General features: G+C 38.4%; 1 protein-coding gene across 1 annotated transcript; it reads left to right on the forward strand.

Moving 5' to 3' along the window:
* Window positions 1-208: 208 nt before the first annotated feature.
* LOC114252810 (protein big brother) lies at window positions 209-9,629 on the forward strand. The gene is made up of 3 exons (XM_028187462.2): window positions 209-647; window positions 3,069-3,248; window positions 8,304-9,629. Exons 1-3 carry the CDS (start codon window positions 480-482, stop codon window positions 8,655-8,657), a joined length of 702 nt encoding a protein of 233 aa, XP_028043263.1. The 5' UTR covers window positions 209-479; the 3' UTR covers window positions 8,658-9,629.
* The last annotated feature ends 7,778 nt before the right edge of the window (window positions 9,630-17,407 follow it).

The following is a 17,407-nucleotide window of genomic DNA, read 5'->3' on the forward strand; positions in this document are numbered from 1 at the left end:
GTCTACCCCTTGATAAATCGGTCGTATATAACATACATTTATCTCGCTACAAAGGAACAAAAGCATCGATACAAGTATATAAAACACTCGAAACTTCCAAAAAGGATAATGCCCATCATTATAAATTCATGTGCTTTGTCGTTTACAGTATTTATTTTCAACAGTTTCGTTAGGGGAAAACCCTCTTTTCGCTCGAAAGCTCCCGAAAGCGTAGAGAGAAGGCGTCGGGCGTTTCGTTCGGGCATGGGTATTGGCTCCACACTTCCCCACCACGCTAAGTCTCCGCCCTAATGAAAATTCTCCCCTAGAGCATGGTATGAGATTTTATTCAGTACCGGAATGTCACGGAGGCAGGTGGTCGTGTCGTAGTACGTACGTCAATTGGTATTATTTGAGTCATTCGTAACGCTGAGTCAGTGAGGCACGCGCGCTAAGTGATGTTTGGTTTCGTGCAAGCAAAGCTATAGGAGCCGTAGGTTATGCACGCTATGAGTGATCCTTCGCCGTTGGCCGGCATGTTGCCTTTTGACTCTATCTACGAGCAGCCAAAGCCAAGATTCATTTTCAAAATGCCACGTGTAGTGCCCGATCAAAAAGCCAAATTCGAATCAGACGATCTCTTCAAAAGACTTAGCAGAGAAAGTGAGGTGAGTTTTTATAAATGCCAACTTTAACAATTGTATGCAAAGTAATTGAATTGAGTATTCGTTTTTAAATTTTAATGGTTCCATTGCTAAGCCATGCATTAAGCAAACAGGAAAATAATGCATTTGTATAATGTTATATTAGTCATCGACAAATAATTAACGTTAAATATTTTACTTATAGTAGTTAGTTCTACATAATAAATATAATAACAAAAAAATAGAAAATTCACTAATACTTATTTAAATCCTATATAATCCTTAATATTATTTATTTTTTAATTCCATATAACATGTTATTACAAGGAACAATTGACTATAGGATGACTTAAAACTTTTTCGATCAGAAAGTACGAAGTTTGACCGAGTTCTTTGATTGAAACATAAAATAGTTTCAAACATATTTTATTTATTTCTTATTGTCTTATCTTATTTTATCAATTATCATTTACTGAACTTAATTTTGATTAAAATAAACGCATTACTATGTACATGCCTGACGTAAATACTGAATCTGCATGCTAACTTTCATCTCTAACTAAAAGAGAAATCATAAATTCATGTTTATCTTATGGAGTTCATGGATTTCGCTGTGAATTTATAATACACCCACAAAAAGAAAAAAAAAAGAAGTCAGAAAGATGTATAAAAGGAGTATACTTAATATGAGACTTCAAAGCGATATTAGCCCAATGAGTTTCTCGCCGGATCTTCTCAGTGGGTCGCGTTTCCGATCCGGTGGTAGATTCTGCGAAGCACTACTCTTGCTAGGGTCAGTGTTAGCAACACTCCGGTTTGAGCCCCGTGAGCTCAGAGCTCACGTACACACGTTAGGGTGAAGCTGAAATAGCCTCTCAAGACTATCAGCATAGGTTTTTTTTTTTTTTGGTCAGGAGGAAATCGCCGGACTTCCGCCCTCCCCTGGGGATGGAAGGCGGGGCATGTCAGAGTCGAACTGACTAAAACCTCCTGTCGCTCAACAACCCGCGTCCGAACCTCGCATGAGACAGAACCCATGAAAAGGCAAAGGGGGGAAAGTGAAGCGATCAGCATAGGTAGGAAAAAAAAAGGAAAAATATAAATAAATACAAAAGCGATATGCGGAAATAACAATTAGGAAACAGGTTAATGATGTTCTAGGTTATCGTTAGAAACTTGAACGTATGTATGTACATACATCTAAGCATATATATATATACATCATACATCGCACGAATAAATAGCAGTAAAATAATTAATTGTAACTATGTTTAGGGCATATCTATGAAAATGAACAGACGAGTACGAAAACACTTATTACTGGTGGTAGGACCTCTTGTGAGTCCGCACGGGTCGGTACCACCGCCCTGCCTATTTCTGCCGTGAAGCAGTGATGCGTTTCGGTTTGAAGCGTGGGGCAGCCGTCGTAACTATACTGAGACCTTAGAACTTATGTCTCAAGGTGGGTGGCGTATTTGCGTTGTAGATGTCTATGGGCTCCAGTAACCATTTAACACCAGGTGGGCTGTGAGCTCGTCCACCTATTTAAGCAAACCACCCATCTAAGCAAATAAAAAAAATAAAAAACATACATGTAAATAGTTATTGGAAATACCTGAGGAAATAGCCTAGGATAAAACTAAATAGCATACGGAAAGGAAACCTATACTCGTCGAATGATCCCAAATCATAGATACAGCCCACTGAGTTTCTCGCCGAATCTTCTCAGTGGGTCGCTTTTCCGATCAGGTGGTAGATTCTGCGAAGCACTGCTCTTGCTAGGGTCAGTGTTAGCATCACTGCGGCTTGAGCCCCGTGAGCTCACCTACTAGCTAAGGTTACGCTGAAATAGCCTCTTAAGGCTGTCAGCTTAGGTAGGAATTAAAAAAAAATTCCAGCAAATGAACACAGCATAAAATTTTATTCAAATCAATTTAATGATTTATCTTTAATAGCTCGAATTTAATTTATTCAAGCTTTTATTTAAATTTACTATAAACTTTAGTAATTAATTTATCAAATAGGAAATAAATGACTAATATACTGAAATAATAAATAATCATTATAAGTAGGTTTACTTATTTCACATGCAATAAAAAATCTGCTGCACATTCTGTTGCACAAACTTGTCTGAAGAAATTTCATAACTTTTTTAATGATTCGCAAACCTTCTGTTGTAAATCAAAACGAGTAAGCATTTACAAGAGCGATCATCAAGTAGACAAGAATAACCTAAAAGAAATTATCCACGGTGTACTAACCGAATTGAAAAAGGAATATATTTATAAATATCAATATTATAATGCACTCCTCTTACTGTCCATATTGTGAATATTTATTTTTTAGCGCACTACGCACTAGATGATGTTCATGTAAATAGATTTTCAAAATACTTTGATACGTAAGATAAACAATACATTTATGAGATGATATATTTGTTGGCAGGTCAGATACACTGGATACCGAGATCGGCCTCCCGAAGAACGCCAGATGCGGTTCATGAGCGGTTGCCGCGAGGGACACACGGAGATAGCGTTTACCGGTACCGGCACAAACCTTCAGCTTGTCTTCGATCACTCACCCTACAACAACCGTGGCTGCGACTTTCAAAAGGAAAATGGAAAAGTAAGTCTTAAATGTTGTTTTGCGTATACATCGAAACGGTTTTCTGGTCAATGATAGCCAGGTCACCTGATAAATGAAGTGATGAAATTTTGAAATGGTAATTTTTATCGGTAAACGGCCTTCTGGAAGCTATTCGTTTTTATAGTAAATTGTGTTTTGATGTTCAAGTAAAGTAGGTATACAATTTTTCTTGTCAACTATAATGATTTGCAAGAATGTTGTATCCCAAAAAATATCACTGACCAGTAAGTTAGTTATACATATTTTGTTAGATACAATTTTCATCACTGATGTGCAAAAGGAATTTTACTCAAATGTATGAAGTGATTATTTTTTTCCCTGCCTAATAAGTTACTGTAACTGACAGTTGAACCTACAGTGTATCTCTTAATGCCGGCTATACACACCCATCTCATTGTCTCGCGTGCCTCTCGTCCGCTCTCGTTGCCTAGAGGCTCGACACGAGACCACACCATGTACACACTCGTTGCATCAATTGAACTTCGGATGCCCGTTGCGATGGACCTAGAAGAAGCTGACGCAGTTGGCAGACAACTAAATGAACGAAACTTCCCGAGATCATATGACTCGAGCGCAAAAAACCGACACGCTTCCCAGAGCCACGAGACGAGACGAGGGTGCCATGTACACACTCGTCCTCAGCATGTCTTTTTTACCATCCTCGCCGAACCCGTTGCTTGCGTCGAGGGGCTCAGCAAGTAAATTAACCCATAGACACAACCCACTGAGTTTCTCGCCGGACCTTCTCAGTGAGTCGCATTTCCGACCCGGTCGTAGATTCTGCAAAGTACTGCTCTTGCTAGGGCCAGTGTTAGCAACACTTCCGGTTTGAGCCCCGAGAGCTCACTTATCCGCTAGGGTGAAGTGGAAATAGCCTCTCAAGGCTATCAGCATATGTAAGATAAAAAAACCTCGGCCTGTTTTGTGGTGTCTCGACGAGCGTGTACAGCCAGCGTAATAATATAATTTTAATAAGATTATATTCTCTCTCTTCTATATTATTCTCTTATTCTATATTCTTCTATATTATTCTTATATTCTATACATGTGTTTCATGACGAACACTGAAAAAGAAACCCAACCTTTAAACTCGGAAACCCTACGAATAATAAAACTATTATTATTCGTAGCAGAAACCTAATTAGTACAAACATATTATGTATTTCGTTTTAAGTTTTCTTGGTACATTAGTATGTTTTTTTTTGATAATTGAAGGATTACTGGTGGCCCGGAGGCCTTTCCAGTTTCACCAGGATAGGTGCTAGTAAGTTCGGCTCCTATGTAAAATGAACTCAATACTGGGTACGGAGACTGACAGCCGAGCACCGGGCGTGCCCGACGTTTCTTACGGAAGCTGAACGGGAGCTTCACGCCTGTGCCGCCCACCCCGCCTGAAGCTCTGCACTGAGAAGCCGAAGAGTGGTTACACTTCCTTTCGCGCTCCTCACGAAGCACCATGACCAGGTCGCAAAACCCGGCCATTGCCTTTCACGAACACTGGTCCTCTACCATATAGGCGACGACCGCCCACAAGGAAAGGTTCTACCCGAGAGCCACAATTAGATTTCATCGTGAGTGCTCCCAGCCTGGGCATGGTTCGAGCACTTGCTGTGCGCCATCGTCTGAAATTTCGACCTCGAGCTCCCACGGAAAAGACATCTATCTCCTAGGACTAACAATAGTTGCTGCTAGTGGCACTTGACCAATATCGAGACCTTTGAAGTTGAAGTCTTTTAACTAAAACTTGAATGGGAAAAACGACAAATTACTTAATCTAATTATTAAATATTAAGTCTTAATTTAATACCTTATACTTTAAAATAGATTTACTATTCCCTCTTCCTAGAAAAGAGAATGAATATTACTCGTAATATCGTTACCTAGTAGAATTGATTTCGAGTGTTCTTAAGTGTTTGTTAAATGAAGCGAGAGTAAATAAATATAAGTAATAGTATAGAGGCACAGCGTGTGGTGTGCGCATAAAAGGGGCTACCTATAAATTCAATGATGGGCCAGAAGGGTGCTTTTAAATTTCAATTGAGTATACTGAAAATTTGGAAAATAGAGGCTCTGAATAATAATACGAGTAGTAACATTTCTATTCACTATGGATACTGTACAGGTCGTTTTTATTAGATTTATTTACGTACTTTAAGTTCAACTTTGATTAATGATTAAAGACTTTTCTGACACCATGCAACTTTTCGTACTTCTGAACGAAGTATGCCACACTGTTACACTCGCACTGAAGTTGTTATTGCAAAATAATTAAATATGCATTAATTTTATTTAATTCAAAATTAGATTAAGTTACTTCCTTCGATCAACAATTGTGATCGAAAGTTACTTTAGTCGTTTTTTTTTCAATTTGCTTTTTTGTTTTTTCCCCCAAGAACTCGCAATTTCATTTGAAATTTAGTTTTCAATAACCAATTTGAAGGCTCGCTCGCTATGTACATTAACACGGGTTTGCTGAGTGCATATATCATTTAGATTGCAATCCTGATCAGATTTACGTACTATTTGTACGATTTAGTTAATATTTAATGTACTGTAATAATTGTGATTTGTTTTGGGCATAAATAATTATAAAAAAATCACTATCATTCCAAAAATCGTACATGAATGAATTTCAAATTAACAAACACATTTCGTTTTTTTTGATCTTCTCTTCTCAATCGTGTCCCTATTGACAGAGTGCTCGTGATCGTCATGTTGTGTTGTCGGGGGCAGACTCGATGCGTCTCATGATGTCTCGCCATCTTCCGCTACTCGAGAAAATTTTACTGCATTCATTTTTTAAGTAGTATTGTTAAATTATGATTTGGATAATAATCAAACTAAATATCCGAATCTGTTTTATGCGTCAGCATCCCCAAATTCTTTGTTTCGAACTCTCCTTTACAATTCAACGTAGAAAAGGTTCATTCAAAACTAAACACATTATAAAGCAAAGCGTGACCAGTACGTTATGTGCGGTGTTACGGATTTATTTTGTACATCAACGAGTCTAAAGTTATTTATGTCTTAATTTTGGTTATGGAAATGTGGGCCGGATGTAACATACGTTGATGAGAAGAGCAGTGACCAGCGACGACCGGTGACGAATGATACTAATAAACAACTTTATTATGACACTTAAAAATGTTGGAAGTATATGTAAGATTATGTGTTGATCATAACGCTAATATTTTCTGTATACAAAAAAAAGGTGATAAGATTTAAGAAAAAAAGTAATAAATACATTATCAATTTTCGGAAACACGAACATTGACAATCAATGAGGGTTGGTGAATGGTTTTCAAGCTGTCTGAAAAAAGCAGCGAACCTGAAGAATGGGAGTTGTCGCCGCTAATGGGCACCGCCGGTATCAGATGGATAACTGGACCTATCATCTACATAATTTGAAATTAAAAACATGGCGGCTAAGTGTGTTTGGCAACCAAACACAATTAATTTCATCAATTAATTACATTCATTCAATTTTTTTAGCTTAATCGCAGCTTATTTTAAGCTGTTATGAAACCTTATAAATCTTGTAACTTGAATGCCGCCGTTCACCGCGATATGAGATGCATTGAGAAGATATTATGAGGCACTTGTTCAGTAGTGGTCCATGAGCTAAAAAAAAGTATTCATATTACTTAATGATAAATATATAATAAATGTATCTGTTTTTATTAATGGGATTGTATGGGATATTCCCTGTAAAATCTGTTGCAAATTTAATATCAGTAAAAGTGACGTACATAGCTTAGCGTAGTGACACAGAGTTGCATTACTCGTAGTATATTTAATAAAATTATAAGTAACGCTTGAGCGTAAGGCTCTAATCGAGCAATACGAGCAAGGGGAAAATGTTCCCCAAAAATCAATAGCCTAGAAGCTTTCCCCGATTGGGTAGTCTACGTTGCGTCTCGATACTCCGCCCGCCCTACATCATGGCCGCCAACGCCACCCTGCTCCCTCGCTACAAAAATTACTTTCAGTTCAGTGCGTAGCTGAAATGGCAACGTATCAAGTATCGATATCGTATTTTGTTTACTAAAACGTTTATATGTTTGCCGTATGTTTGAACATAAGGCCTAGCTTTTACATTATTATCCTTGTAATATAAAAACTTGAGCGAACCAAGGAAAGGTGGTTATTAACTAAATTGCACCCTGGCAAAGTGTCTGCCTGCCACTTATTAAAGGTTTGTTTGAAGCGGATGCCGGAACAAAGCGAGCACGCGATCCATACCTCGTCTACCTTATGTCGTGCTGTCCTTTAGATGTTCCACAAAACCGACGAACTATAGTATCTTCATTCTGTACAACATTTTTTTATTCGAATGATGAATGCTTTGAAAATGCGTCTGTGTTACGGAGAAAATGAAAGGTAAGAGACTCTGAGGTTCCATTCCTATGGTTTGGAATGATCAAAAGGACGCTCGACTGTTAGTAGTGTAATAGCTTAGAGCTCTCTGCGTCGTAGGAGAGAATTAGGTAGAACACCACAATCCGAGATGGAATCATACATTGAGAATCACAACCTTTGCATTGACAACCGCTCACGACATCAATCTATGGCGATGACAGAGCTTTCTTTTCTGCATTTTGCTGTTTGTATTGTATAATACATTTTATAAATTACAGTAAAATTTGATCTGTAGGTACATTGGCTAGAAATTGTCTATATGTATCTGAACCGTAATTTTGCTGTCTGTAACTATAATACATACTTAAAAAAAACAGTATTTGTTAATTCCGGTTGATTTTGTGAATTAGGTGAAACAGGTTGATTCTAAAAATCATGCACGAACCTTTTGCGATTGAGGGAGCCATGCTTAAATCTAATGAATTTGAAAAGAAGATCTTATTTTAAAATATATAACTGGGGCAGCTTTATAAACCTTTTTGTCCAGTTTTGAAATATTACTTCCGTGCCACATGTGACTGACTGATAAACTGCCCTTCTACGCTGCCACCAACGGAGCCCTTAATTTTTTGCTGACATGGTTTAAGTTAATACATTGTATTTTTTTGTGAACAGGCTCACATCGTATCCCGATTCATCATGAACGGTGTTTGTGTAAGATGGAGAGGTTGGATCGATCTGGAACGGCTCGATGGCGCCGGCTGTCTTGAGCTGGACGAGGAGAGAGCAGCGATTGAAGATGCAGCATTACGTGATCAGATCGAGAGGTACAATCAACGACTACGTGATTTTGAAGACAAGCAGCGGGCATACCGCGAACACGGCGAAGAGCTACGTTCACACTCCCACGTGCATGCCCAACGTTGCCACCAGCCGCGTCAGCCACCACACGCCACCCATCCGACACATCCACACCCCCCACACCCACTGCATATTAAACCTCATTCACAGGGAGCTCTAATATCTTAATTCAGTGATTTTTTTAGCTTTGATATTTGTTATTATATTATTCTACTAACTTACAACTAACTTAGTTTTTGTTTATATTCTCAATATCATTCATAATCACATTACTGGCAGATGTGGAAAATCGAAGTCTGTTTCGGATCAAGAATCAATAGCTTTTTATTTCTAAATTTTATTAATATGTTGAATATGCTTGCATAAAAATAGAGTAGCGTAGATAGCTTCAAACAGGATGTATTTTAATATGATATTAATTAATACCATACATTCAAAAAACATATTTAAAGGTACCAAAAATTCTGTCTATATTTTAAGCAATTATAATGTCTAAAAAATAGTCAAAAATATTGATATTAATTAATTCATTGTACATGCTTAATGATTTTCAAATCAGATTTGAAATGAATACGTGCACTTTCAAAAGATCCAAGGTCTCTGCAAGTTCCCTCACTTTTTTACTATACGGTTTTCTAATGTTCATTTTTTTAGGGATCTGAAGTGTACAGAAGAGTATAAAATTTATCCTCATTTATAACTGATCGAGAACACTTTCTAGCGTGAGGTAGGCAAAAAAAATTATAATCCTTATCCTTATTAGGTACCAATCTTGTGACCAATAGAAAAATGCAGACACTTTTCATGAATATAAAATTTGTAAATTTAAGGTTATTCATCATTCATAATCAACCACCTATATCCTCACAGTCTCTACAGCATAACTGCCAAAATTTTCAGCATTGATGATTACACCTGATGAAACAGCTTCCACAATAATTTAAAGAATTAAATTTAAAATCTAGCTCAACAATGTAATTTAATAAGTTTAAAAATTGTAGTAGTCTTTTATGCTTTATTGTCATTTAATGTTGAATAAATCGATTACAATTAATGGCATAGTTAATAATGATACCAAGATATCTGCTTATGTTCTTTTAAGTAAATGTATCATTTAAGTGCAATCAAAAATAATAAAAATGTAGTTAAATTGAATACTTTGCATACCGTACATAAAGTAATGTTCGTAATATATAACCTCCGACCGTTGAATGAAGTATTTAACCAAATTAGAATCTTCTGATATTTTATTGAAACAAACTACAGAAAAATTGTATCGTTATAATTTTTGTTCTTAGTTTAAACCTGATTCGTTTTTGTTTCGTTTTGATTAAAGTAATGTTATTTATTTTTAAGTCGCTAAGAATCTTATACAAAACTTAAATGTACGTACTAAAAAAGATAAATAAATAGTATTAAAAAATATATGCGGATTATTTCATGTTCGTCTTTTAAATTAAACACAGTCTTCTCGTTCAAATTATTGAGTCTCTTACCGGATCTTCTCTGTGGGTCGCGATTCCGATCCAGTTGTAGATTCTGAATAGCACTGCTCTTATTAGGGCTAGTGTTAGCAAATTATCTCAGGTTGAGCCCGTGAGCTTGCCTACCCGTCCGCGCTTAGATGGGAAATCCCTTTTTTGGTTTTTTTTTATTGAAAGATTGAAGGATTACTGATGGCCCGGAGGCCTTTGCAGTTTCACCAGGACAGATGGGCGAGCAAAGGCTCGGCCAGGAGAGGCGGAATTTGCTAACAGCTGCCTGAGCGCCTCCGAAGGAGACCTAACAACTCAAGAGCAGCTACTTTGCGAATGAATCTATTACCAGAACGGTACCTGCTGAGAGCCTCCGGCGAGAAAATCGGCGAGCTGATGCATGGGTTAGATTACCGGGATCCCTAAGCCTGCTCCAAGTGTTAAAGCTGAAGCCGTCTAATGCAATGGTTATTGAATCTGATGGATCCGTAAGTACGGACAACCCTTTAGGCTACTAGCGAATAAGTAAGAAAAATAAAATCTTCTCGAATAGCAAACAGCGTTATATTCAGTGTGTATGTTAATTTCTCCTGATAAACCTATTCTACACGATCTATTTAAACATCTTTTTATCCAAATAGGTTTTTTATTTATTGCGTAGATGAGCGAACGAGCTCACGGCCCACTTGATTTTAAGTGGATACCGGAGCCTATATAAACATCAAAATATGAACGGTGGCTTGAGACATGAGGTCAATGTATTTTTTATCGCCTATTGCTCATTTAAAATCTGAACGAAATAGGCAGAATTGTGGGGAGTTAGGTACCTAATCGCACATTCTGTAGTTGGTGAAAACTATGGTTTATTTTTATCCCCATAAAGATTGGTAAATGTACAACTATTAAAATCGTGTTCAAAATACTAACCTGAACTTATCAATATCGACTTGTTAGTACATATTTACAAACGTCTTTGAGCGACGGCTTACCCGATCCTGTGGACCGAATGGTAAACAGTCGACGTCGCCCTAAACGCGTCATTACGGATTCTCCCGATCCATTAACGGTGCTTTTAGGTATCTCAAGCACCGGTCACCGTCCTCGCCGAGCCCGTCGTAAGCGACGAAGGACTCGGCGAGTAAATTAACCCATAGACACAGCCCACTGAGTTTCTCGCCGGATCTTCTCAGTGGGTCGCGGTTCCCATCCGGTGGTAGATTCTGCGAAGCACTGCTCTCGCTAGGGCCAGTATTAGCAACACTCCGGTTTGAGCCGCGTGAGCTCACCTACACGTCAAGGAGAAGCTGAAATAGCCTCTCAAGGCTATCGGCATAGGTAGGAAAAAAAGGGACGGCTCTATTTGTCTAACGCTAAATGGATGCTACTCGTATTCTTACTTACCTCACATCCATGGCATTAATAAAAAACGCCTTTTAGTTCAATCAAGCAATGCCATTGTTGGCAAATGCAATAGCTTCGTTCGTCTAGGAGTAAAGTTGACTTTTTTTTTATTCCTAGATGAGTGGTCGAGCTCACAGCCCACCTGGTGTTAAGTGGTTACTGGAGCCCATAGACATTTACGACGTAAATGCGCCACCCACCTTGAGATATAAGTTCTAAGGTCTTAAGTATAGTTACAACGGCTGCCCCACCCTTCAAACCGAAACGCATTAATGCTTCACGGCAGAAATAGGCAGGGTACCACCACCCGCGCGGACTCACAAGAGGTCCTACCAACTCACAAGAGGTCCTACGAACTCCACATTACGGGACCCGCATTAAATTTCCGTTCGAAGTCAGTTTCTGTGTTTAATATTATTGATATTAAAAGACTGGCTGTACTTATCTCGTCTCGTACGTGTGTGACATTCATAGCACTGTATAAAACTAAATGTAGCACGTTTTTTATTGTTTTCCAACAGTTGAAGACTCTTGTCTCTAATTATTTACGTAAAAAATTATTGAATATATATTTAATTTTATTCTCACAACAACGGGAGAGAACATAAAAAGATTTTAATGACTCTTTTCCGTTCCAATTTATAGCACGTATTAACGGGCGCATCGAAGCAAATATAGGGTGGTGCATCCTTCTACGCACACTAATGCCTGTGTGAATACTATTAAATGCAATTAATTAACTGTAGCGTTTCAGCATAACTGATCATGCTTAACGTAATAAATATTTAGAGGGACAACACGCGCGGAACACCTGTGCTCAGAACCCAACCCGCCCTACCCCGCCTTCGCTCGTTAAATGTAATTTACCCGGCTGAGGAAACGTTCATGTTCATGCTCGTTGAACACAGCTTAAGTCAATTATCCTTTAAAAAATTATTGTGAGCTATCTTAAAATTACTTGTATAACATATTTTTCTACGGTAACAATTTGACGTCTGAAGATATAATGAAATCCCGATATTTTGTCAATATTTGTTGATTATACCAATGTCCTCTCTGGTTCTACCGTGAAACATGTTCTTGTTGTCATCCGATTTCAATGTTAGAATAGACGTCATTCAAACACAGTTACTATGAATTAAGACCATAATGTTATATGTCAAGAAGGGCAACATTTAAGTTGTTATTATGTCTTTGGGCTCCGTAAAATGTTAATCACTTAACATCCCTGCATAGATTATTTATCCAATTATAAAACATTGATATGCGTCTAAATCCCCATGTATTTCTTTTTATTTCAACTTTGGAGGCCATGGTCTTGTACTGCTGGAAGAAAAAAAAACTGAATGAATCTCTTAAGGTTTCTTTAAACTTTTTACGAATGTTTATTAAAATGTCACGTACGATACTATCGTAACTTTGTTATTGTGACAAACATCACCTTGACCGTTAAAATTGAGCAGGTAGTTGTAGATGATCTCTGATCGACTTCCCAAAAAAATGTAAAAATTACAATAAGTTGCGAACGCCGGATCTTGTACACAATGAACGCGTGATTTATCAGGGTATTCTTTTTGTGCAAAAAGCTTACAGGTCAGTGTCGAGCCGAAGCACCAAAAGGGCATTCCGTGTAATCCAAGTTCCGAAGCGTGGGAACTATTTGCCTCGTGTGTAACATAAATATCCAGGAGATTTAAAAACAAGTTAATTTAAATATAAACACAAACTTACTACATATTATAATTGATAATTTCATAACAACAATAATTTCTTAAAAAGATAATAACACCAAGTAATAAATATATATATATAATAAATATAAATATATAAATATATATATAAATATATATATGTAACTATAATTGTTACAAGATCTGTCAAAAAAACAACGAATTACATTAGTACAGTTTTAATTGAAAACGAATCGATAAAAATTGTGGGGACACTAAAGCGAGTGGGCGAATAGTAGGGTCATATCTATGGTAGGGTCGTATGAGGATGAGCACCTGATGATCTCGAGATGAACGACGTGCGGCCTCAATTAGTTGAGATTATCCCGCACGTGTCGGATTACGAATTTAAAAGCATCAAAAATCGTTTTTATTTGCTAACGAATGCAGACGCGCGACTATAAACAATAAATATCGTTCAGTAGAAATGGCTATAGCATTATATTATTATTAAGCGTCAAATTAAATATGTACTCACTGTACTTTAGTGTCTATTGCATTGACTTACAGAATTAACAATTCAAATTTATCAGTTTATCAAAATCAAAATTGATTTCTTTATTTAAATTATAAATCAGTCGGACTATTTAAAAAACGTCTGACGACATGACTGCGATAATTTTAGTGGACCGTATAATCTTTTTATTACTAACAAGCAGTTAATAATGTTTTATGCACGAACCTATAACGAGTTTTATGACATCTGCTTTCTTCGAAGAAAACAGACGTTAATTCAAGGAAACATATGGATGTACCGAATGGCGCTACTCGGTTTCAAAGTGCCGCTGGCTCCCTGTCTGCCATAAACTCGAACATTTGATGTATCTGCTGCAGTTTGGTAATTTAGTCGTGTAGTATAAACAAATAGCTTTATTTGTTTTTATGAGTTCAAAAGATTCGAAAACTTCCCTGATTCATGTTGATTTAGCTAAGAATTTGATATATTATTTTAGAATAATTGAATTAAAAACTGAATTTTGATCAAAAAGCCTTTTTTTATTCCACTAGCTACGAGCGAACGCGCTACTATTATAGTATTAAATTTTTACAAGAACCTACGCTCACATTATATTGTAAAACGAGCGACTCACTGTTCAAAACAGTGCCCACGGCTGCTTCACGGCAGAAATCGCCTGGATTGTAATAATACCTATTATACCTATTCGGGCTCACATGACGCCGCACCGCCAGTCATTAATTTAATTTTTTTAATGTCTTAAAATCACCAGATGAGAAAAAATATTTTATTTAGTTTTAAATATTTATTATGTAGAATCGGTTGATACAAAATAGTCTGAAGGTCAGTTTCGAGGGAGTTTTTTCATACGATGTTATTTATTCATCGTGGGAGCAACTCGTGAACATATTATCTTGGGCGTCTTAGAAAAATTGCTACGAATTGAAGTTCGACACAGTCGCATTACTGAGGGGTAGGTACATCGGAAGAATTACCCTTTAAGCTATGGTCGCTTCTAAACTGCAAAATAGTTTTGTGTAAAAACATATCTAAGCAATAGCAGGGCATGAAATATATATCCGAGGCAAAATCTACCAACAACGACAATTTTCAAACCTTGTTGGAAGAACAATAATTATGTCATAAATAAACACTATAACTTTCTAGCACGGTGATGGGTGGTGCTGTTATGAATATAAAAATAATTTTTAGAGCACTTTAACATATTTTTATATTATATCTAAACAAAATAATTAGAGAAGTATACGGTAATTATGGTTTTTTTTCCACAGGAGAAATTCGCCGGATCCCCACCCGCGCGGCAGGTGGGGTATGTGGGAGTTGAACCTCACTAAAAACTCCTGCCGCTCACAACCGGCGCCCTACCTCGGACCGGGCCGGAGCCCAGTCGGGGCTATTGAGACGCGCCGGGACAGGGTTGACGCAGAGCACATTACATCCATCCCACCGTCCCACGGACGCCGGACCGGCGGCCGCCAGCGACACGACCACTGGTTCCCTCGTTCAGCGGGCCAAGAGCCCGCCTTGATGGCGCCGCGTTACACCTTCCCCCAGAGCAGTCGTGGGAGCGCGGTCTACCATCACCCGGCTTCCTACTGCGGGTGAGCGTGCAAAGCACGCCACCCCACGTCTGGGTCTCACCCCACGGGTGGGACCCCTAGCTCTTAGGGGGCCAGGTCACGGATACGACCCCGGTCTCGACCCCCTGCTCGGCGGCGGCGGGTTTCTGCGTAGTGAGCAGAGCTTTGCCTCACTCGCCCCGCCGCCTCCTTAGTCGAGCATAGCCTTCCAGGACTCATCGCCGCCAAGCATCGATGCCACGACGCCAGGCAGCGACAAGTCAAGTCCTATCTTTGCGACCAGGACACGGCGCCGCACCTCCCAAGCGGGGCAGACAGCGAGCGTATGCTCCGCCGTGTCCAGGTCGTGTTCACAATGGTGACACCCCGTCGTCGGCTCAGCCCCTATCCGGTGCAGGTACTTCCCGAAGCATACGTGCCCGGTCAGCACCTGCACCAGACGAAAGGTGAGACGTCCTTCGCCACGATTCACCCAGTCATCAAAGACTGGGTAAACCGCCCCTACGGTCCGTAGCCCCCACGTGGGGTTGGCCAATCGCCTCGACACGGTAATTATGTAAATGTTTTTAACTTGAATTAAGAGCTATATCTACCTACGATTATTCAGTCTAAATATACTTAGTTAAGTACACCGTACACACCTGTTGTATCTCTTTCAGAATTTCTGTACATAAAACGGCTTTCTGGAAGAGATCGCTTTTACCAATAAGACCGCCGTACAATTATACCTGCCTGTGGACTGTTTTTCAATGTAAATTGTGTTTTGGTGTGATATAAAGTACTATCTCCCTATCTCTCTCTCTGTTATACAGAGTTACTAAACAAAATTCTTGATGACCTACGTCAACGCGGAAATCTCTGAAATTTTATTCAAACAGAAATAGGTAATACTTGAGTTACCTACCTTGAGAGAAATATTATGTGAAGTTTTCTATGAGAGATAAATAAAAATGTCACATTTCACTAATGCTATGCAATGCAACAAAGCAAAGCACATGCAAGCTATTAGCAAAACAGCCTGTCGTTAATTAGTATGTGATGTATGAAATGAATGAGAACAGTATGATCTCTCACACTGTTCTCATTCGGACTCTCATTCAAATATAGAAATGCTGATCTACAAGCTTTAGTGCTCATAATCGTTAATGGACATGGAGTAACAGCCGTCAACGTTGACTTTAACGCTCTACCTATGCAAAATGTTAGTAAGAAACTACCCGTGAACAATTACCATTCGCTTTTTTATGTTTTTAAGATTACTGAACATTGCTAACACTGTTGATAGGGAGTGTTTCAATCTACTAGTAATTCTGTGATTCGGCAATAATGTATTTATGGTATGAACCACCATATTTAATGTAGATTTAGGAGCACATTTTAGAGAAACATTACCTATGTGTTGCGTATTTAATTATTATACTACAGCTAAAGACCAAACATCGAACATGATTTTTTTCATACAACACGTAAATAAGTAAATATTGTTAGAGTAAAATGATTCGATCATAGAAGCCACAAGTATGCATCTTACATCGGTGCACTGATGTGTGAAACGAGACTGGTCGACTTACGTATCTATAAGAAACCTTAGGAAAGGGATATCATATAAAAACTGGTATGAACTACAACTCAGTGTCAAAAACAATTTGTTACTCGTACTCATTCTGTATATATGAATGTAGCAATTAAACTACAGATAGGATTTCTTTGTTTACTATAGTTGTGGGACTATAATAGTGTGCATTTTTCATATATATTTTTTGCATTCAATTATGAGCGAGCTCAGGTCTCACCTGGTGCTATGTGGTTATGGGAGCTAAGATCATTAAAATATGAGGTGGAAATCTAAGTAAGTTTTTATTTTTTATTGCTTAGATGTGTGGACGAGCTCACAGCCCACCTGCTGTTAAAGTGTGTTGCCTCTAACAGCCGTCCTACTCTTTAAATTTCAATGCATGACTGCTTCGGGGCCGAATTAGGCAGGATGATGGTACCTCCTTTACGGACTTACAATACGTTATACCAACGCAATGGTATAATACCCAGATAACGTTGCTGCTCATTCTACGGTAAGTCCCTTAGTCGGCTATTATGCCACTTACGAGCTAAATGTCGTTCATGCATAGTAAGCTCCAGATCGCAGCCACCAACTTAGGACAGTGATTACAAAAGTGGCGCATTTATATCAACCCCACGAAAAGTACAGTCACGCTCTTCAAAAGAGGTCGCTCTCACTGTTGCTAGTATCGCGTCA

This window comes from Bombyx mandarina, chromosome 04 (assembly GCF_030267445.1).
Source record: "Bombyx mandarina strain Sakado chromosome 04, ASM3026744v2".
Taxonomy (NCBI): Eukaryota; Metazoa; Arthropoda; class Insecta; order Lepidoptera; family Bombycidae; genus Bombyx; species Bombyx mandarina.